This window comes from Cydia strobilella, chromosome 4 (assembly GCF_947568885.1).
Source record: "Cydia strobilella chromosome 4, ilCydStro3.1, whole genome shotgun sequence".
NCBI classification, from domain to species: Eukaryota; Metazoa; Arthropoda; class Insecta; order Lepidoptera; family Tortricidae; genus Cydia; species Cydia strobilella.
Window position 1 is genome coordinate 12254908 of NC_086044.1, and position 22141 is coordinate 12277048.

A 22141-nucleotide genomic window follows, 5' to 3' on the forward strand; every position below is an offset into this window, starting at 1 on the left:
TTGATCAGTCCGTCAAGTTCGGTTGGTGCGACTGGTCCATTAACCCCTCGCTTCCCACCCCCCGGGTCAGCAACGAGAATCAAAATTCAATTCAATATTATCGTTTAACTGATCATAAAATAGGTCCAGAACAAACCGTTGCCGATTCGCAGGTAACGACAGTTGAGTTGTGAACGGATTTTCACAAGACCGAAATCTGAGTGGACCGTTTTTTTTTTCAGCAACAACCGGCCGAACAGCGTGAACGGCGGCAGTGGAGGGTCGGGGCTGGAGTGCGCGCCCAGCCTCGGGCAGAGCCACCTGCAGCTCGTGCTGCAGGGCGCGCCGCGCGGCTACCCCGCACCCGCCTCCAACCCGCCGCCCGACCCGCTGCACTACGGCAACACTGCGCCGCTGCACGTGTACAACAACCAGCCCATGTGAGTCACTCTTTTTCCGAGTTCCGACACGACTGAGGGTCGAGACCACATGAGGTCATTGTTTTTTGCACCGAGGCTCTCCATTCTGCACTATTTCCGCCGTCCTAATAATGGTGCTTGAGTATTATATATCTGGCAGATATGTATAATTAAACCGGTAAGTTAACATTTCTTCTCCCTTAAATTCCATACGCAATAAGTAAAGAATTATTGATTGTAATAGAGAAGTCAAAGAAAAAATCGTGAATGAAAAATGTTCAACTTTACCCCAAAACGATTAAAAAAATACCTACGCGTGTTTTAGACATTTTTACCGCTAATATTTAAATGAAATATATTTAATCTGTATTTGTAATTATAGTTTGTCAAAGGACTGTCTCATTTCAAACATAGACAGAGAGAATCATACTATCTTTATCTTACACTAGTACTAGCACCCGAAAGAAAAGGATGAGTATAGTTTTTTTTGTTCTTATTTACTGCCAATTTGTTTTGACCAACTATAAATTTGCAATTCAATAGTATTGGAATTTGTTAATAATGATTTATTTATTATTATTTTTGGAAATTCTATATGGTATATATAAGCCCAGGGGATGGTACGGAGGGTTCTCGGGAATGGTAAAGCAGAAGACCGTGCGTTCAGTACATAGGTTTATTACCGGACTGACAAGTGACAGTGACATTACAATAAGGCCGGCGCCAGAGGGCGCGCGGGGAGACTTAACCCTACCCTCCACCAATATACATACATAACACTATACAAATAAAATTAAAAAATTATATCAAATATCGTTTTTTGTTTTTTAATAGGCGTGCTGTGTCACAAATATATGTGAAATGGAAATTAAAAAAGAGCCACTTCCCGGCCTAGGCCTGCAACTTTGTATGAAATTTCATTACAGACCTCTCGTCTAGCCTCGCCTGAGACGTGATACGTCCCAGCCTAATATGAAGAACATAATATCAATATTTCATTGCATGTTTGAAAAAAAATAAGACACGCAAGATTTAGAGAAAAAACCAAGGTAACCGACGCTCTTACCCATGCTCTCAAACTTAAATGGAACTGGGCTGGCCATGTAGCCCGCATGACAGACAAAAGATGGACCATACAAACCACAAAATGGAAGGGACCACACGGAAAACGCCCCACAGGCAGGCCGAAGAAACGCTGGTCTGAAGACATTACCCAAATAGCCGGAAAACACTGGATGGAGACAGGAGAGGATAGAGAAAGTTGGAAAAAACTGGAGGAGGCCTTCACCCATAGAGGGATCCATAAAGACAAATAAAACAACTTGCTCAAAAAATACAAAAAACAAACATTAAGAAAGAATATGGAAGCATAGGCTATAATAATAATCACCTACATTCTTCTTCAGAAAGCTGTTATAATGAACACATGTAGGATAGTACACAAATTCTTAGCTTTAGAAAATTAGGGTATTACATATCCTTCTATATTCGTTTGGCCAAAAGCCCGCGAATATGGAAGTAAAATCACCTCCAACCAGAGAGAAAAACAAATTGAAACAAATATATAATAATAATAATATCAATATTTCATTGCATGTTTGAAAAAAGTTACTAAATATCACAGCGGCCTTCTGGATTCGATTTTTTTGGGTCGGCCGGCAACCCACATGGCCTGCCATTAAAAAATTGTTTGTTCTATGGCGCTAAGAGTGTAATGTGTGTTTGTTAGTGTTAATAGTGAATGAAGATCGTTGTTGGGACTTATTCACTTGTTATTGTTAACAGAAGTGGCAGTAGCCGGCAGGGCGATCGCGGCGACAGCGAGGTGCCGTGCGGCGACAGCATGCTGTCGGCCATCCTCGACGAGTTCATCGAGAACATGCCTGACGCCGACCGCAACGCGCCCGACGTAAGCGTGCTCTTGGACCTCGAGACCTATCAGCTCAAACCCGACAGCGCGGCAAGTCGATACGTGGCGTAGTCTGTTGTCGTTGTTAGGCGGTCCTACTCCTAGCACTACACCGCAATCACATGCGGTGCGGTGACGGTGTAAAGCGAGACAGCCCTGTGCATGTCTATAGCGATGTCTCGCTCGCACGCCGCGCCATCGCCACATCTGGTTGCGGTGCCAGTATGATAACCGCGTTAGTTACTGCCTAAGCTGCCTTGGTTGGTTGTAGAATTGTAGTCAGCTCCTTGGTCCTCCATCAAGAATATGCGATGTAAATCGCAATAACCGTTATATGTATTATGCATGTTCTTATTTTGAATGAATTTGGAAATTGATATTGTCTCATACTTTTTCAACTTTTTGGTTCTATATTTTGCCAAGAATTAAGTAAAAGGAACGACCAAAAATTAATACATATACCTTATATCCATAGTAATGTGTTCAAGCTTTTTAACAATTTGTTTTTCACTTTTTTAGCAGTTTTATTTGTTTCAAATTTGTATTTAGTTTGTAATTTACTTTAGATGCATGATAGTTAACGTCTTATATGGTTGTTGTATATTTACGAAGTCGAATAGTTATTATTGACATGTCATGCTATTTATTAACCAATGCCGGTAATTTGCCATTTATAGATTTATTAGAATATCAGATAAGTAATAAGTATTTGTTTGACATTGCAGGGTATGAAAGATAGCAAAGCTATGATCAATGCAATAAGACAAAGTCTTATGCAATGTGAAACCGTCACCAAGAGCCCAGTGTCGACCAGTCCCGGACCGCCGCCGCCTGTCTACTCCGTACAAAATTTGGTAAGAAAAGAATACTTGATTTTACAATGTTCCACTAAAATTAAATAAATTATTGTGTGTTCAATTCCACGTCCAAGATCTTATATGAGACAGCAACGTCAGTTGTCCGATCGATAGATGCCGCCAGCGTATATGTAGTCGCTCCACTTGTCGCTGTGACGTAGTTTCCTCCTCCCCTCCTGTGAACAGAGCAGTTTGCGACTCGCTGCCATGTCATTGTTGCGTCTCCCAGTCCAATTCACTTTCTCCCACGTCCAGTATCTCAGAGTCGAACCAAGCTTACTCTGCATGGAAGTTCGATTGAAATCATAAACATCAATTTCTATGAAAATATGGCGTCAAGGGCATTTTTATTTTAACTTGTACTTTAAAGTTTTTTAGCTAAGCCGCTAAATTGTGTATCTAATGTTCCTCGGGCAAGGGCAAGTGTCGCGGCTAGGGCAGGGTTAAAGTTTGACGCGTCAGAGATCGCTTCGGTCATACGAAATATGACTAGAGGTAAATCTCCTGGCCATGACGGAATTAGTGTGGAGCATTTTAAGCATGCTGGAGTGCACCTGCCGCGCGTGCTGGCGATATTTTTCACCCTGGCTGTTCGTCACTCGTATTTGCCTGAGGAGTGTATGAAAACGGTGGTTGTACCAATAATCAAAAACAAAACAGGGGACCCATCTGACAAGGCCAATTATAGACCCATATCATTAGCGACCACGGTGGCCAAGGTGTTGGACAGTTTGCTTGATCGACAATTGTGTAAATACCTTAAGCTGCACGAAGCCCAGTTTGGTTTCCGAGCAGGGTTATCGACTGAAACAGCAATTTTATGTCTCAAGCACACTGTCCGATACTACACTGATAGGAAAACGCCAGTTTACGCCTGTTTTCTAGACCTATCAAAAGCTTTTGATATGGTGTCTTACGACCTTCTTTGGCATAAGCTTCGTACAGAGACAGACGTAGCGGAGGACGTAATAAGTGTTTTTGATTATTGGTATAATAACCAAACGAATGTCGTCAAGTGGGGCAACGCCTTTTCTGATGAGTACAGGTTGAGGTGCGGGGTGAGGCAGGGGGGTTAACCTCGCCGCGTCTCTTCAACTTGTATATCAATGCGCTCATAGAGGATCTCAGCAGTACTAGAGTTGGATGTGCAATTGCCGGGGAAATGGTAAACAATATTAGCTACGCGGATGACATGGTGTTGCTGGGGCCCTCTGTCTGTGCAATTAGAAAACTTTTGAGTAAGTGCGAGGAGTACGCCGTGACTCATGGACTTAGGTACAATGTGGTAAAAAGTGAAGCTCTTGTTTTCCAGTCGCGTGAGCATAAGGTGGATAGGGTACCGGAAATCTCGCTCTATGGAACACCTCTGAATAGGACTAAGAATTTCAAGTACCTGGGTCACTGGGTCACGGAGTGCGTCTCGGATGATCCAGACATTGAGAGGGAGCGCAGGGCGTTGGCTGTCCGGGGTAACATGGTGGCTCGCAGGTTTGCACGATGTACAAGGGAAGTTAAGATAACTCTGTTTAAGGCATATTGCCAATCCTTTTCCCTCGTGCAGCTTGTGGGTCAACTATACTCAGAGGACAATCAACGCCTTACGCGTTCAGTACAATAACATATTTAGGATGCTGTTTGGTCTTCCTAAGTTCTGTAGCGCTTCGGGTATGTTTGCGGATACGCGAGTAGATGGTTTTCATGCCATAATGCGAAAACGGGCCGCCTCCCTTATGCGCCGCGTACGTGAGAGCTCCAACAGCATCCTAAGTCTGGTAGCTAATAGGCTAGATTGCCCAATAGCAAGGCACTGGGATAGTCTCCATGCTCCCACATTATCATAACTTAAGAATAGTTTTAAGTCCTGACATTCTAACTTTACTTGACTGCGCATACCTGTAGAGTGTTTAACTTTTATTTAATTTTAATCAATAATCTGTGAATTTTATAATTATTAATTTCATTTTTTAACATTTACCAAATGCCCAGTTAATTTAATTTTAATGTCTAGTCATGGATCTTTATATTTTATACCTATTTGATTGATTTTTAAGTTTTGACATTTTAACTAAATTTGACTGCGCATATATTTTAATTTTATTGTTTTTAATTTTAATCTTTTTAATAATCAATGAATTTTATTATTACCTATCAATTAATTTTCAAGGTCTTTTACATTCTATCAATTACCTAATGCTCAGCCAATTTAATTTTAATGGATTTTTATGTTTTACACCAAATTTTATTTATTTTAATTTTTTATTGCAATTGTAAAATGTAAATTATACCTATGGATTAAAGTTATCTGGAATAAATGATTTTATTATTGGTATTATTATTATTTTAAAGCGCGACGTGTTTCAGTAACGTCTAACCGAAGCGATGCTGATGTTTTAAATGTATACGCGACCTCTTTTATACAAAGAAATACTACCGTACCGTCGTATGATCTATGCTAGTTATTTTTTCCTTTGAATCCTTTGATACAGCAGTATATAATACATACAATTCCACTACAGGGTGGGGGCAGCATGAGCGGCAGCAACGCGGCAATGTACAGCATGAGCGGCGCGGGCGTGGAGCCGGCGCGGCGCGTCGGCGACCAGCAGCAGCAGAAGGCGCGCCTGCTGCAGCAGCAGTTGCAGCAGCAGATGCTAGTGTCGCGCGAGGTGAGCTCCGTGTCACACTACAGGGCGGGCAGCATGAGCGGCAGCAACGCGGCAATGTACAGCATGAGCGGCGCGGGCGTTGAGCCGGCGCGGCGCGTCGGCGACCAGCAGCAGCAGAAGGCGCGCCTGCTGCAGCAGCAGTTGCAGCAGCAGATGCTAGTGTCGCGCGAGGTGAGCTCCGTGTCACACTACAGGGCGGGCAGCATGAGCGGCAGCAACGCGGCAATGTACAGCATGAGCGGCGCGGGCGTTGAGCCGGCGCGGCGCGTCGGCGACCAGCAGCAGCAGAAGGCGCGCCTGCTGCAGCAGCAGTTGCAGCAGCAGATGCTAGTGTCGCGCGAGGTGAGCTCCGTGTCACACTACAGGGCGGGCAGCATGAGCGGCAGCAACGCGGCAATGTACAGCGCGGGCGTGGAGCCGGCGCGGCGCGTCGGCGACCAGCAGCAGCAGAAGGCGCGCCTGCTGTAGCAGCAGTTGCAGCAGCAGATGCTAGTGTCGTGCGAGGTGAGCTCCGTGTCACACTACAGGGCGGGCAGCATGAGCGGCAGCAACGCGGCAATGTACAGCATGAGCGGCGCGGGCGTGGAGCCGGCGCGGCGCGTCGGCGACCAGCAGCAGCAGAAGGCGCGCCTGCTGCAGCAGCAGTTGCAGCAGCAGATGCTAGTGTCGCGCGAGGTGAGCTCCGTGTCACACTACAGGGCGGGCAGCATGAGCGGCAGCAACGCGGCAATGTACAGCGCGGGCGTGGAGCCGGCGCGGCGCGTCGGCGACCAGCAGCAGCAGAAGGCGCGCCTGCTGTAGCAGCAGTTGCAGCAGCAGATGCTAATGTCGCGCGAGGTGAGCTCCGTGTCACACTACAGGGCGGGCAGCATGAGCGGCAGCAACGCGGCAATGTACAGCGCGGGCGTGGAGCCGGCGCGGCGCGTCGGCGACCAGCAGCAGCAGAAGGCGCGCCTGCTGCAGCAGCAGATGCTCGTGTCGCGCGAGGTGAGCTCCGTGTCACACTACAGGGCGGGCAGCATGAGCGGCAGCAACGCGGCAACGTACAGCATGCGGGGCGGACGTGAACATATCGACCAAGCAGTGATGTATTGTGACGGCCCTCTAAAGTTGCATAGGGTTGCAATGCAATGTACTTCTTTTTGACATTAGTGGTCCACAGGAACATATAATGTGTATAGCAGTATCCTCTGACTCCTGGCACAACCTGCATGTCGCATCTTGTTTCTTTCCAATTTGAACATTTGATCAACTTAGTGTCAATATTTTAGTCACCGCGCAGGTTTTGTGTCTTTTGAGCCGTAGAAGCTCCTTAGCAGTTTTGCTGTTGAACCCTTTGATTAGAGCTTTCGAGTGTTCTTGTCCTTGGACGAATTTCCACCAATCAATTGCTCTCATTTTTTCTAAGTTGCTGAACAGAGAATATGCATCCCGTTTTGTGATTCCACAGAACGGTTCTGGGCCGACCAGGGGTGTGTCTGCGCCCTTTCTAGCAAGTTTATTCGCTTCTTCGTTTCCATTAATGTCGGAGTGCCCTGCTACCCATCTAAGTATGACTTTGTTGGAATTGCATTTAGGTTTGTTTTACAGTTCTGGACTAGTTTTGAGTTTTTTACTCAAGGGATTCTAGTGCTAGCAGAGCAGCCTGGCTGTCTGAGTTGATGTCTTAGGTTTCTATCCAGGTTAATCTCCGCACATTTGTTGATGGCGAAGACTTCTGCCTGGAAGATTGAGGCCTCTGTGCCCATGCATCTAATATCTATATTAAGTAAATAAATATTATAGGACATTCTTACACAGATTGACCAAGTCCCACGGTAAGCCCAATGAGGCTTGTGTTATGGGTACTTAGACAACGATATATATAATATATAAATACTTAAATACATAGAAAACACCCATGACCCAGGAACAAATATCTGTGCTCATCACACAAATAAATTCCCTTACCGGGATTCGAACCCAGGAGCATCGGCTTCACAGGCAAGGTTACTACCCACTAGGCCAGACCGGTCGTCAAACCACATATCTATATATATGACAATATTGCATAAACAATCCATTTATTTAGTGGGAGCTTTTTCAATTGGTGAATATATTGCAGACAGATAAGTAAAATAATATCATGTTTGTGCTGAATCGGGCGTCTATTTTGCAGGCGTCCGAGCAACCTCAGGCGGATCTCGGGTCGGCGCTGGTGACGGGCGCGCCGCCCAACGTCACGCTGCAGCGCACCCCCGACTATCACCGATTGTATATATCCCCCTCTAGTAAGTATTACTAATTATACCTTCCCTTCAATTCGCTATCGAGACCGTGCCGACAGCGTGTCTGGCCAAGTTTGAAGAAAAAGGCGTGCCACACTGGAGTGTGTTTATTCACCCGAAACCTCTCGAGACACTTTTCGACCCTTGTAACTTTTTCCAGAGCACCAGAGGGTCTGATCTTTTGATAGTATCAAACATACAGAATTTTAGAGTCAGGTGTATAATTTATGTTTTCATTTCAGATCAATTGGGATCAAATTATGGTACAAATAAAATAACTTCGACGCAACAAAACCCGATGTTATCGCAACAACTAACCGTAAGTTTAGTATTTCGTATCAATCGGATATAATACGTAAAACCCGGTTTATATCGCCAGTTGACTTTTTAGAGTATAGCACAATTTTTAGTAAACTGTAGTGTATTATTTTTAAAGTGACGCCCGATTTACACTTTAATTAGTGTTAAGTGAGAGTTAATACATTTGCTACTCGCGTTTAGTAGCAAACGTATGAACTCGCCCTTAACTCTAATCTGTGTGTAAATCGGGCCTAAGATTAGTTCCCTGAATAGTTAGTGGTAATGTGATATGTCCGCAGGGGTCGCGGTACAGCGCGGCGCTGGCGGCGCACTCGGCGGCCGCGCTGCACACGCCCATGTCGCAGCAGCCCTACCACCGCGCGCCGCGCCCGCAGCCGGGTAAGTCGAACACCGTTCACAGCCCCAGACTTGTTCACTAACCGTCTTCCTGTGTTCATTTACCGCCGCCTCTCCACTGCGGCGGAGACCGGACAAGACCAAACGACAAGGATGACGAACCGACCGTTCTTCCCCGCCTCACTGGAGAAGGCCTCCTTTCCTTTCGTGTTAGTCTAAACAAAAGGTCTCGCGAGGTATGTATGTGTATTGCGAACGATGTCGCAATCGAATTGTTGAATAATCCGTTCCGTGTTCAGTCTGATCCAATGGTTTCGTTCTATGTGACGGTATGCTTTTAAAATAAGTACTAAATATTTTCTTAGGTAGATTATAGATTAGATCTTCTCCGATATTGTTTTTACTTCGAAGCATGCCCCTCCCGAAGCAGACTCTTCAGCATGCTCCGTAGATTTAGATCCTATCGGTTCGGGGACCCGACTCTCGAAACCACGATACGAACTAATTGCATGTTTATCGCTTAGTAATCTATTTGATATTTTGAATAATATTAATAAAAAGGTGAGGTAGTTCCGCTTCCTAGAGCCGAATGTTTTTTTTTCTCTTATACAGACGCGTCTTGTAATAAAATTGCATTTGTTTTCCTCGCAAGTTCGACGTGATCCGTGACTTTGTCGGGACACGACGGACCAAATAATGTTATTAGTCTCGCATGCGTTCGAGCCGAGCTAATCGCTGTAATTACATTGTGGTATTTATATACCTACTAGTTTTATTCGACACGATCGTAAGGTTTTAGATCGAAGCCGCGCCCCTCGGCGTATCAAACGCGCCTCGGTCGATCCCGGTCGGAGGCTCGCCTCTCCCCGAAAATAAAACGGCGATTCCGCGATCGTGCGTTCGGTCGTCGACACCGAGCTCCGAAGTAGGTAGGTCCGGGTTTCGCCGTAGCTATGTGGGTACTAACGCGGGTGTGTGGCAGTGGGCGGCTACTACGACGAGGGCGCCAACTACCGCGGCGAGTACGCGCACGCGCGCCGGCCGCCGCACGCGCCGCACGGCCCGCACGGCTCGCACCCTCCGCACGGCCCGCACGCGCCCATCTCGCCGCACACGCCGCACCAGGTGCATCCGCCGCCCCATGACCAGGTCTTGTCATGTGAGTACCCCGCGCCCCCGCCCCCACCCCAACCCAACCGCACCATCATGGTTTACATGTATGTAAATAACCAGTCTCGCTTAGTAGTAGCTGGACGGTCCCTTATTGTCGACGATTAAACTTACAATAAATTGTTTTTAAAAATTGGTGTGCACTGATTAACCTTTTGTTCAGAGGATGACATTGTGATTTAAATATAAATTCGAATGTTATCAGGTAAAGTAATCGTAGATAATATGATAGAAAATGTATCGTATTAGTATTTTTATAACTTTCACTCTGCATGATACTTATATCTAATAATGCATTTTGCGCTTCGACCGACTTCGCTTCTATAATAATATGAACTTTCCGTATATATATAAGTTTTTCGATTTGGATCAGTCTGTAATGTCGTTCGGTTTCTCGGGCGTCGATTTTCTTTCAGATATATTTATGGCCCGACACGGGGTTTAGTTTTCGATTAACATGTGAAAAGCGATTGACAACATACATATTTCGAACTTCTAATGTTATATTTAAATCATACGCGATTAAAATACAACACTTACTTCAAACGTTTTTCATAATCTCGAGTTTTGATGAATATCAGTTTGAACGGCCGAAGGCTTTATTACGGTATTACGGCAGAGCTAAAATCATCAGTTCAATACAATCAGCTGATAACAAGTCGAGTGACTTACGATGCGGTACGAGAAGTTCTCTCATCGCCGCGTCGGACCGACGATTTGAACCGTGTTGTGAGATAATTGTCTCCATGTCTCCACGGCTCCCGCTAAGTCTTGGTCGCTGGTATTGCAGGCGCGGGCAGCGGCGGGGTGGGAGGCGCAGGCGGCACGTCAGAGTACGTGCGCAACGAGCTGCGCGCCGTGGTGGGCGCGCGCTCGGCCCGCCCCGACCTACACCCGCACCCGCATCCGCATCCGCACCTTGCGCCCGACCTCGACCCGCTCATGAGCTTCGACATGACCACGTCCAGCGGTAAGCATGTCTCTCCCTCTCTTATCCAAATTTCTACTCTACTCATAGTACGGCCTCACACTTAACGGTGACCTAACAAAAGCTCCCTACCTCGAGGTACAAACAAAACTAACTTTTAGATTTTCAGTTAGTCTACATACAGGTGTGTCAGATTTCGTCCACTTATAGGAGATGCCAACTTTAAAATGCGAAAAAAAAACTTAAAAGTACTCTTACTTAGTTGTGTTATATTTGTTTGTATTGCTCATATTGACTATTTTAGGTTAATATTACTTGACCTTAAATAATATTTACGGTTTATTTTATAAAAAATATAATTTGCAAAAGTAGTGTTATTTTAGTTTCCGGCCACCTATGAGCTAGTTTTCGTCCACTGCATTTTTGAGTTAAAAATCGATTATATATTTCAGTTTTAGTTCTTGTTATATATAAATCGTTTTTAGATGGTTTTATAGCTTCTGCCCGCGACTTCGACCGCGTATAATGATTATTTTTGTAATAAACCTAACCTATGTCCTTCCTTGGGACTCAAGCTATTTTCATACCAAATTCAACAATCCTTAATAGAAATCGGTCCAGAATCAACTGTATACAATACCATTTTATTCACACACCGTTGACAAAGGAGTGGACGTAAACTTTAATAAGTGATACATATCATATTGAGCGGCAAAGCAAATGTATTTAGTAGATATCTATATAGGTACATATAATAAAGCGGAAGAGGGTCGAAAGTTGTACATGGAAGATATTCGAAAAAAAAATTGGCTGGGGATACTTAGAATCGATAACAGAACACATTCCAACAGTTTTTAGAATTTTTGTCTGTTTATCTGTTTGTCTGTTTATCTGTTTGTCTGTTTATTTGACCGCGCTACAAATGAAAATGGCTGAACGGATTTTGATGCAAACTTTACTAATCTGTCGAAAAAATCCACGGCCAGGTTATAGGCTATAAAAAATTGAGAAATTTTACCCCTAAATGGGTTAAAAAGGGGATGAAAGTTTGTATGGAGTTCAAGATTTATTTTAAGCTAGCAATTTGAAACTTCGTAAGAAGATATATTATTGAAATACAAGAAAACTAATTTCAGCGTTTTTGAAAATTCATCCCCTAAGGACGTGAAATAGAGGTTGAAAATTTGTATGGTTCAATTTTTTTTGGGTGCGTTACTTGAAACTTTGTATAATGGGCATATTATTATAATACAGGAAAAGTGATTTTATTGTTTTCAAGAATTCGTCCCCTAACAGGGTTAAAAGGGGGTTGAAAGTTTGAATCCATTACAAATGCTTTGAAACTTCTTAGAAAGGTATGATAGACGATTACAAAAAAACTAATTTTGACGTTTTTGGAAATTTAACCCCTCAGGGGGTTGAAAAGGGGATGAAAGTTTGTCTTGGGGTGCAAATTTTATTTTAAGCCAGGAACTTAAAACTTCTTAAAACGTTAATTATATTAAAAAGCACGAAAATTTTATTCAGCGTTTTTAAAAATTCATCCCCCATGGTGGTGAAAAAGGGGTTAAAAACTTTATCTTGATAACTATATCATTTTAGCTACTAGGCCAAATTAGGTATCGTTTTTGTATAAATCGGGTATGCCGAATTCATTTATGATACCAAAATAACACCATTCCCGAGTGAAAACACAAAAAATATGAAAAAAACTTTTTTTAATTTCTCTTTACGCTTATACCGCTAAACCGATTTAGATAAAATTTGATATAGAGATAGTTTGAGTCCCGTGGAAGAACATAGGGTAGTTTTTATCCAAAAAATGGAGACTGCGTTTGCATGGAGAAGCGGCCGTGCCCTTTCCTCTTAATATGGTCACGAAGGTGGGTACTTTAAAAAAAAATATTTTTCAGTAAATGTCAAACGATTTGGGACTTATACGCGTTACCATGCCTTCCCGAAAAAAATCGAATCTTTCGCGAAAATCTCGCAATGCATTGCGGCCACAAGGGGCACGGTCTCAGGAGTCTGAGAAAAACCACGGTAAGAGACTCAGTGGCGCTCTAGCCAGGCAGGTCGCTTCGCTTTCGGCTGAAACGGCAAGCCAGCGCGAGTCTCGATTGTGATCCCAAATACATCGTACGCAATACATATGTAGGCGCAGATCCTGACGGAGTGTGGCGCCGGAGAAGCCGTATTCATCCTGCGTATCCCCCTCATTCCGAGCAACTTCCCTATCCGCTTCAAGCGCCTACAGGTGGGTGAGCGTCTGCTTCGCTATGACCATCAACAAGTCGTAGGGGCAGACGCTACGCAGTTGCATTTCCCACTCGAAAACAAAAAAAAGGGGCAGACGCTGCCCGCCGCCGGCGTCATGCTTAGACTGATTTGACTGGAGGATCGATTTGGATGACATGATTTTGATGGGAACACCCAAATATTGCGAAATACGTTTTTCCGATTTTTATAACCACGACTTTCATAATCCCGATTATTTATAAGTCCGAAATATCAAAATTACGATTTTTAAAAACACGATAGAATAAAATCACGAATGTGCTATTTCCGAAAACTTTAAATCCAATTGTCACTTGACAGAAAGCTTAAAGTTCCGATTTTACACTTTTCCGAAAATATTTTTTTTCCGAATTCCTAAATTCCGAAAAATCATTGTCCGATCGGAAATAAAATAATTCGGTATTCAGAAATTCGGTTTTTTACAAGATCGGAAAAATGAAGTCCGTGATATTCAAATGAAGACTCACGTTTAAGTAATTATTACGGGTACCTGTCGTGCCGCGTCATGTTAAATTCGGCATAAAATATTTTTGGAATAAAAATTCGGCATAAATAAATTAGACAGAACTGCGAACCCGAACTGTTGCTAGAAGTGGGTTAGGTTAAGTTAGAACTGCGACCCCCAAGAAAACGAACTGTTGCCAGAAGTGGGTTTGGTTAGGTTAGAACTGCGACCCCCAAGAAAACGAACTGTTGCCAAAAAAGTGGAAATTTAAAAATTGGGATATTTAAAATAGGAATCACGTTAATTCGGAATAAGGGCAATTCCGAATTCGTGATTTTGAAAATCGTAAATGTTAAATTCGGTGTTTGCCACCATCGGAATTGTTATAGTCGGAATTATGTAGTTCGGAATTTACAAAATTCGGCTTTTTGGGTTTTCGGAAATATAAATCTTCGTGATTTTCATCATTCGTAATTATGACAGTCGGAATTTTGATGGGTCGAGCATTTAAAAATCGGAATGATAAAATTCAACATTCTAAAATTCGGAATAAAATCTTTCGGAAATATGTAGTGTACCCGATTTGGATAGGTATAGTCAAGGACGTAAAAATACAAAAATGGTACTGTATCGTTCGAAATACACCTACTACTCTATGCCGTTTAAATCACGTCAAATATTTGAATAAGGACAAAAAAAAAACATTTTGGAGTGTAATTTTATTTAGTGGTAGCAAAGAGGATATAATATTATAGAGCGGTACTGTCATAGTAAATTTTGAAACCACAGTAAATTCACTGCCATCTATCGACACACTTTAAAACTAAACATGAAGATTTATAAAAATACGATAAAATGTATTTAAATATGGATAAATGTTTTTTTTTATTTGCATTAATTATTTTTATTATTTTGACCCATGTTCTTTCATTGATATGCGTTAAAATTGTTAAATAATAACTAACGAAACCGTTAACGCCCTCTATACGAGAGTAGGCAAAAGGTAGTAGCGACATCTGATCGAGAATCAAATTTTCGTGATTTTCGAGGCACGTTTTTTCCTTAGACTGTATCCTATCTATTACGGAGCTATATCTATCTTTGGTGGTAGGTACCTAATTGTAAAATATTTTATCTGGACTACAGTCCTCTAGCGTATCCATCTGTCAACTTTACTTTAAGTTCCGTCTCCAGGGGACAGGGAGATAAATTAGGGGTTAATTAGCCGCTTACTGACACAGACCGAACTCCACGCAGGCGAAGCCGCGGGCACAGCTAGTATTTAAATAAAATTACCATACTAAATATTCGCCTAGCTATTTGGGTTTCCGTCCGCCCGTGGACGAAAATTAAATACTTCATAAAATTGGTATGTTAGTTCTCTTCCACAAAATTTCTCTAAGATTTCTTTTTTTTTCTTCTTGGTTTTATTACCTCTAAAAGGCACGGATGCGAAACTGCAACTAATATGTTTTATTTTTTATTCGCTACTTGCGAAATATCATCTTTAGGGTTCCGTACCTCAATAGGAAAAAACGGAACCCTTATAGGATCACTCGTGCGTCTGTCTGTCTGTCCGTCTGTCACAGCCCGTTTTCTCCAAAACTACTGAACCAATTGAGTTGAAATTTGGTACACATATGTAAGTTTGTAACCCAAAGACGGACATGTAACGTAAACAAATAAATATTAAACATGGGCCACTTTTGGGGGGTAAATAAGAAAATCCCACCAAAAACATTTCATGTAAATTGTTGCCAAGACTAGGCGCATACACTAAAAACACTAAAAAGCTATCAGATCCCGTAGTAGGTACCAAGACTTACTCTGTAAGTCCTAACTTTATAAGCTCTAACTGTATAAAGCCAACATCTTGGTCAAAAGTACAGTACGGCTTGGCCGTTTCGTTGCTGTCAAATGGACAAATTGGACAATCCCTTACTGACACTCAGAATTTGAAAGACTTGTGTTACTACTTTGTACAACAAGTCCACCGAGGGAGTGTTTATGTGACTGCAACGAAACGGCCAAGCCGTACTGTACGTTTGACCAAGATGTTGGCTTTATACAGTTAGAGCTTATAAAGTTAGGACTTACAGAGTAAGTCTTGGTACCTACTACGGGATCTGATAGCTTTTTAGTGTAAAAGCTTTATGCGCCTAGTCTTGGCAACAATTTACATGAAATGTTTTTGGTGGGATTTCATTCATTTTTGTAAGAGTACCAGCTAGAAATGACAATTATTCGTTTATAGAATCTACGATAATACAGGATCATGTAAACAGGCATAATTTAAAATATTTTAACATTAGATTTTTATAAAACTTACGTATTGCTAGCGCTATATATGTAGGGCCTATGTAAATTATAAGTCAGGAATTTTATGTATTATAAATTGTAAGTTTCTAGAAATTTTAAAGCATTATTACCATAATCGGAATTGTTTTTAATGAAGTAAGCGTTACTGAAGGTCTCCGATTCAGCTCAGTCAATAGATTTTTGTGTTCATGTTTACGACTAAGTACATATTCCATTTTTGGAAAATATACAAAATCACGGAGTCATTGTAGATCAGCGCCTAAAGAAGTAGCGGTTTCGATATCATTAGGCATTTTTTTCTTTTTGAGACATGTTCTATCTACATGCAAACATCTAATGCAGAAATGTTATCTATTTAGATATTTAATTCTTAATGGAGAATAAGTAGCCAAATTTCACCTAGGGATCTATAGGTTATCGTGGTGCTGTTGGAAAACCGCGGCTTTGTAGTGCGACGATTAGAGTTTGACATGTATTTTTTAAATTAAAATTTGATTTTAGCGAGTGCGAAGTGCACGCCGTTCCGGCTGTTCTTCTGTATAAGTCGTACGTATTACCAAAGATAGATACTTTGGTATTACTCAACTTATTTTCGCGAAATTTTGTGAGCAGAATTTATTGAAAAAATATTAAAATCGCTCACTTATCACACGCGAGTCAAGAGTTAAAAAAACTGGTATATAAATGAGCTCTCCGAATATGCATACATTGTTACGGATCTTACGGCCGCGTTACTCTGGTGCGGCGCGCCACGGCGCACGGCACGCGGTCTCTACACGGCGCGAGTTGCCAATCGTTGGGAACTGTTTGATGGCACTGTGACATCCGAAAACAAAAAGTACAGTTTTATGTTTTTTTCTAATAGGCTACACTTATTTAGGCTATGTTCGCGAGGTTCTACAGCTCACAGAACCTCCCTTGTGTTAAAAGTTCACCATCTCGCGTCACCGCGTTATCCCGGCATTTTTAGCCACGACACGGCTAATGGGAGCCTGGGGTCCGCTTGGAAACTAATTCCAAGAATAGGTAATAAGCGTAGGCACAAATTTTTACGAAAGCGATTGCCATTATTAGGATTAGTCCCGTTTCCTCACGATATTTTCTTTCACGGAAACGCGACTGATAAATATAATTTTGTACATAAGTTTCGAAAAACTCATTGGTACGAGCCGGGGTTTGAACCCGCGACCTCCGGATTGAAAGTCGCACGCTCTTACCGCTAGGCCACCAGGTCGTTATTCTTTATATTTGTCTAAAATATTCGATATCCTAAATGTCAAATAACTTACGCTTCTCAAATGCTACTGCGAACGGTAAATAGTCAAATCATGATAGGAAGCTTACATTCACATATGACCTTTTATTTTCGGACGTCACTGCCGTCACTGGTGTGTCAGACAGAGTTCTCAACAGCTGGCTACTCGTAGGCGTGTAGATATCTCGGACCCACCAGTGTAACCTGACCGTAAGCTCCGTAACAAAATAAGCGTAATCGGAGAGCTTACTTATACCGGTTTGTTTAGCCCTTCACTCGCGTCTGATAAGTAAGCGTTTTTAATATATTTTTTAAAGTACTACGGCGCCATCCAGTGTTGAGTAGCTGTATTAGTTTAGTGTTAGGCGAGCTATTTTGAAATAATTAAAGAACAGTCTATGTTTCATAACTTTGACATTCTATTTTAGACCGTGGCATATGTTACCTACAGTTGATATTCATTCTAAAAATGTCAACCGGTAAAACCCTATTGGAATGGAAAGTTGCTATTAATGTATGCCGCTAAAAAGCTGTCATTTCATATTCATTAGTTTATTAATTCGTGCAAGAAACAGTGCCAATATAGAGGGCGCTACCTGGCTGGTTTTTGTGAACCTGGTTCAAATCTGTACTTTGAAAACTTTTTACCTTTTTTTATCGTTGTTTTTTTATTAGCATTCCGATCACTGCTGCCACACAAAATTTCACGATTCTAGGACTTCAGGAACCAATGTTTCCAGGTTTATGGGTATTTTTAGGTACCCCCATTTTAAGGGGTTGCAGGGCGAAAGTCACAGATTTCTGGTCACCATATGTGATTGCATACCGAACCATCTCTACATGCCAAATTTCAGCATTCTAAGACTTCAGGAAGTAGTCTGTATTTTCTATGACGCGAATTTCATGTGTTTCGGACAGTGAAAATTAAGGTACTATAAAATTTTAAGTATAATAGGTAGCTTAATAAAACTTGGTGTTTTTGATAAGTCTACTGAGTACATGGTATACAAAAAATTTCAGCTCTCTAGCATTGTCCAAGACGAAACTACGAGGTTTCGAAAATACGGCGAAACGTGCCGAGAAAAGATATGCACTGCCTTTTGCCCTTTGTCTCGTCTTGGCGGGGGCACGGCCGTGCCCCCAGATTAAAAAATAAAGTTTTTCAAACTATATCGTGTTACATATCAAATAAAAGAGCTCATTTTGAGAATCTCAAATATATATTTTTTTGCAATTTTAAAATAAATAGTTTAGAAGTTATTTAAGAAAATAGCCAAAAAATTACCATTCCCCCCCCCCTTTATCTCCGAAACTACTGGGTCTAAAATTTTGAAAAAAAAAAATACACAAAATAGTTCTGTACATATATATGACAGGAAAACCTATTAGAAATGTGCAGTCAAGCGTGAGTCGGACTTAATTACTTAGTTTTTGATCCGACCATACGGGTTTTTAAACTCATATGTTTCACTTAAAAAAATACATTTAAAAAAATTGTGTAGTGTACGGGACCCTTGGAACGCGAGTCCGACTCGCACTTGGGCGGTTTTTTATGTAGATAGATCTATTGTTTAGACATTAAGTATTGCAATAAGTCCAATATTTTGCGGTAAGGTAGGTTTATTATATTCACATTATACGCAATTCTTTGTGGCAACTCCGTCAAGTGGACGGAAACTGGCACTGGACGGTATCTGGCATACCTACCCTATAATACTATTCGACTTAAATTTAGGTGTTTGAACATTATACTAAATACAGGGATAAATTAATAGATTGACCGGACTGGTGAATGCGATTGATCGATTTTGATGTTTCAATCCACGCATATCTAACCGTATTCCACTTTTTAATGTGTCGAATTTTTAGGTTTGATAATATTTTTTTAATACAGTTGCTCAAAAAGTGCTACTTTACGTAGCTGTTTAGCGTGTGGAAAGTTGGTATTCGGGAACTAGTGCTTTTTACTTTCCAATTTTTTTTTAAATTTATACTTGTTCCAATTCATGCCTACTTATTGATGAGTGTTAATATTAGTTTCCTTTAAACGCCGTAACCAACATAAAAACCTACTGTTAATGTAAGAATACGAAAAATATACATATTTCATATTTTATTACTTACCTCTTCATCATTATAACAAGTTTATTTTTTAATATTGAAGATTGAAAAACCGTTCTTAATAAGTTGTCTGAATGGAACGGAATAGCTATGGAAGGTAGAGGTAGGAATAGCTGCCGAAACGCCTGTCAAAGAAGAGGCGTTTTTTATTACTGCAAGCCAAGTTTCCAAAGGCAACATTCGATATTGTTTTTATTCCTTACTTGTTGTTTTATTTTATTTTTTCGCAACTGTATTAAAAAACGTCGTTCGATACACGTGCGGAAATGTCATTCTTCACTCATCCCGAGTCTCATATCTCGGTACTCGTAAGGTAATGACATACTTTCCGCACTAGCATCGAAATGTACTATTACATGATACATATAACAAGGTATTTTCTTACCGGTGATGTCTCAAGACTACGTCACATCGGTGCTGTTATTGGTAAACGCTTTCAATATATTCATGATTATCATGAAGTTTTGATAATGTACGTTTATTATTCATAAAGAAGTTAAAGTATAGCCACGAACTCTAATTTGGGAATTTTTTTCCTTGAAATGTTGCCATATTTTAAGAGTGCTGAAATGCCAAGTAATGCCAACATAATTTTGCCGTACAAAATATTTAAAATAAATCAAGTTGTACCACATCAAATTGAATTTTAACACTGGCAGTAGTGGCAGCCCGCTTTTGTAATCGTTTTCAAACTTACAACGTTGTTTCTTTATTATGAAAAATATACGTGTAATCAGTAATCACTTAAGTTCAATCGCGAGTAGTTATTCAGTTTCTATGTCAAAGTTTTGGAATTTGAAATTTAACAATTGCACCACACCTTGATGACGTATTGTGGAGGCCGATGATACTTCACTAGATGTCACGGGAAGAACATACCATAGATGAAGACAAAACGCGTGATATTATAATAAACTTCGCCTGCAGGCGTATTCTGGTCGTGACTATCGCGCACGGCACGACTAGCCTTGATATAGCGTTCGTCTCTAACCACCGCGCGGTCTCACATAGTGACATAAGCTGTAACATCATAACATGTCGCGCGATAAGCGCAACCAAAATGACTTCAGGCGAAGTATATTTATTATACCACGCGTTTTATATTAGTGAGTTATGCCTGGTTTTTGAATGAAATGATTCTTCTGGCAAATAATGCGAGCTAATTTCAGACACAAGGCATTTTATGTATAACTCGACCGCAACCTGTATCCGATATCACATGGTAATTATCGATTTGGGTCATGTTTTCTAATGATATAGCGCAAGTGATCAGATCGAATACGGGCTGAGCTTATTTGTCATTATAAATGTACTTACACTTAATTGACTGTTGCATGAACATATTGTCGAGATTATTTGATGTACGTACGATGTGAACATGAAACGTAATTTTTCTCTGGTGTCAGTCTGGATTGTTACAGTCTGGATTCTATTCGATGTAAGAATGGACGAATTTAAGAGGCTAATTATACAACGAGTGCCAAAACTGAAAATACCGTGAACTTGTACTTTTTGATGTGTAGGTCTTGATTTTTGACGTCCCAAATCCCTGATTTACAAAGTCTTTTACAACACATGAAATAAGTCATGTATGTTGCTTGAGGTGTAGATTTCATGTTTAAGGATGTTTCAGTGTACAATTTTATGTCATGGAAAGCAGATAGTTAATGAGTTAGTTTGATTAGACAGTTAATACAATGAGAGATAAGGCGTAATAAATTGCAGATGAAATGTTACTGCGTAATCCTTCTTTATGCGCTTCCGATCCGACACACACTTGTCCGGTTTCTTGTTAAAGTCTCTACATAAGGGATCTCACAAAATCTTATAACCCTCGTTGACGTGGAGTGTAATCTGCGCGCGGTTCCATATAATGTGTGAATCGCTCGTATTCACTGGCAATGAATGCGTGTGTACGTACGTAGGTGGCGGCAGTGTGGTGGGGGGCCGCGCGGCCTCGGCGACGGGCCCGCAGAGTGCGTGGGAGTCGCCCCAGAGCACCCCGGTAAGCACGGGCCGCGGACTGCGACTCCGGCCAGACATGTAGTCACTCCACTACTTTTGTGTCGGTTTTCATTATTTTTGTAGACTTATCTGAATACGTATTGAGTTTGCCCCGCAGCGTGTGTTGTGTCGATTCAATCATGTTGATGACTTAGATGCTGAATTAGAGAAATGTGCCAAACTTCTGCTATAAATACTTGCCTTTTCTGTCAGAATTCGCGGTCGATCGACACGAAATTAAATCTCATTAAAATTATATAACGCGATATTGGTACATTTCTGAAATTACTAAATTACGCTTTTGTGATGTGTTATCTATTCTTAGTGAATCCATGATATTACCTACTTCTGATAGTGTCAAACCTTCCAATACTCGAGTACTGACCTTTTTATATAAAAATAAAATTGTAATGACATGCGCTTAATTGTTATGTTATAAAAGAAATGAAAGCTTTATGTTTGTCGAGTACGTGGGGCACGAAGCATGCGCGGAGTGTGGTGAAGGTAGTGTGGTGTAGCCGCCGCGCCGCGGAGCGTCAGTACAGTAGACCAGGTGTACTGTTGTGCGATACAATATGCTTATTTGTCTGCTTCTTAAATGTTCTATAGCCTACGAGCCATTCAGTTTATTCAATTCTGTAGTAAAAGTGGTTTGAAAATGCATGATAAAGTTCTCGGACGTTTTTAACTTAATTTTATAATATAATTATTAGATACTTAAAATAATGGTATTATCATTAAATTGCTTTTTATAAACTTTGATACCTATCAATATTGTTGACAGTTCGAGTAAGACACTTTAAAAATTATAGAATCTTTGAGCAAATTAACAAAAATAGTAAAATAA

At 41.2% G+C, this 22141-nt stretch overlaps 1 protein-coding gene across 5 annotated transcripts in view; it reads left to right on the forward strand.

Annotated features, from left to right (window-relative positions):
- Positions 1-22141, forward strand: part of LOC134741044 (nuclear receptor coactivator 1-like) — a 104028-nt gene that overhangs the window by 73049 nt on the left and 8838 nt on the right. For 3 of the 5 annotated variants that reach the window (XM_063673791.1, XM_063673792.1, XM_063673790.1), the window contains 4 exons: positions 222-419; positions 2184-2358; positions 3033-3161; positions 5681-6313. In XM_063673791.1, the coding sequence (XP_063529861.1) occupies positions 222-419; positions 2184-2358; positions 3033-3161; positions 5681-6298 (1120 nt within the window). In that variant the 3' untranslated portion in view covers positions 6299-6313. Of the gene's footprint in view, positions 1-221; positions 420-2183; positions 2359-3032; positions 3162-5680; positions 6314-7988; positions 8101-8339; positions 8417-8696; positions 8797-9736; positions 9914-10714; positions 10895-21215; positions 21296-22141 lie in introns of those variants that run through there. The other 2 variants (XM_063673793.1, XM_063673789.1) reach the window with 2 other exon arrangements.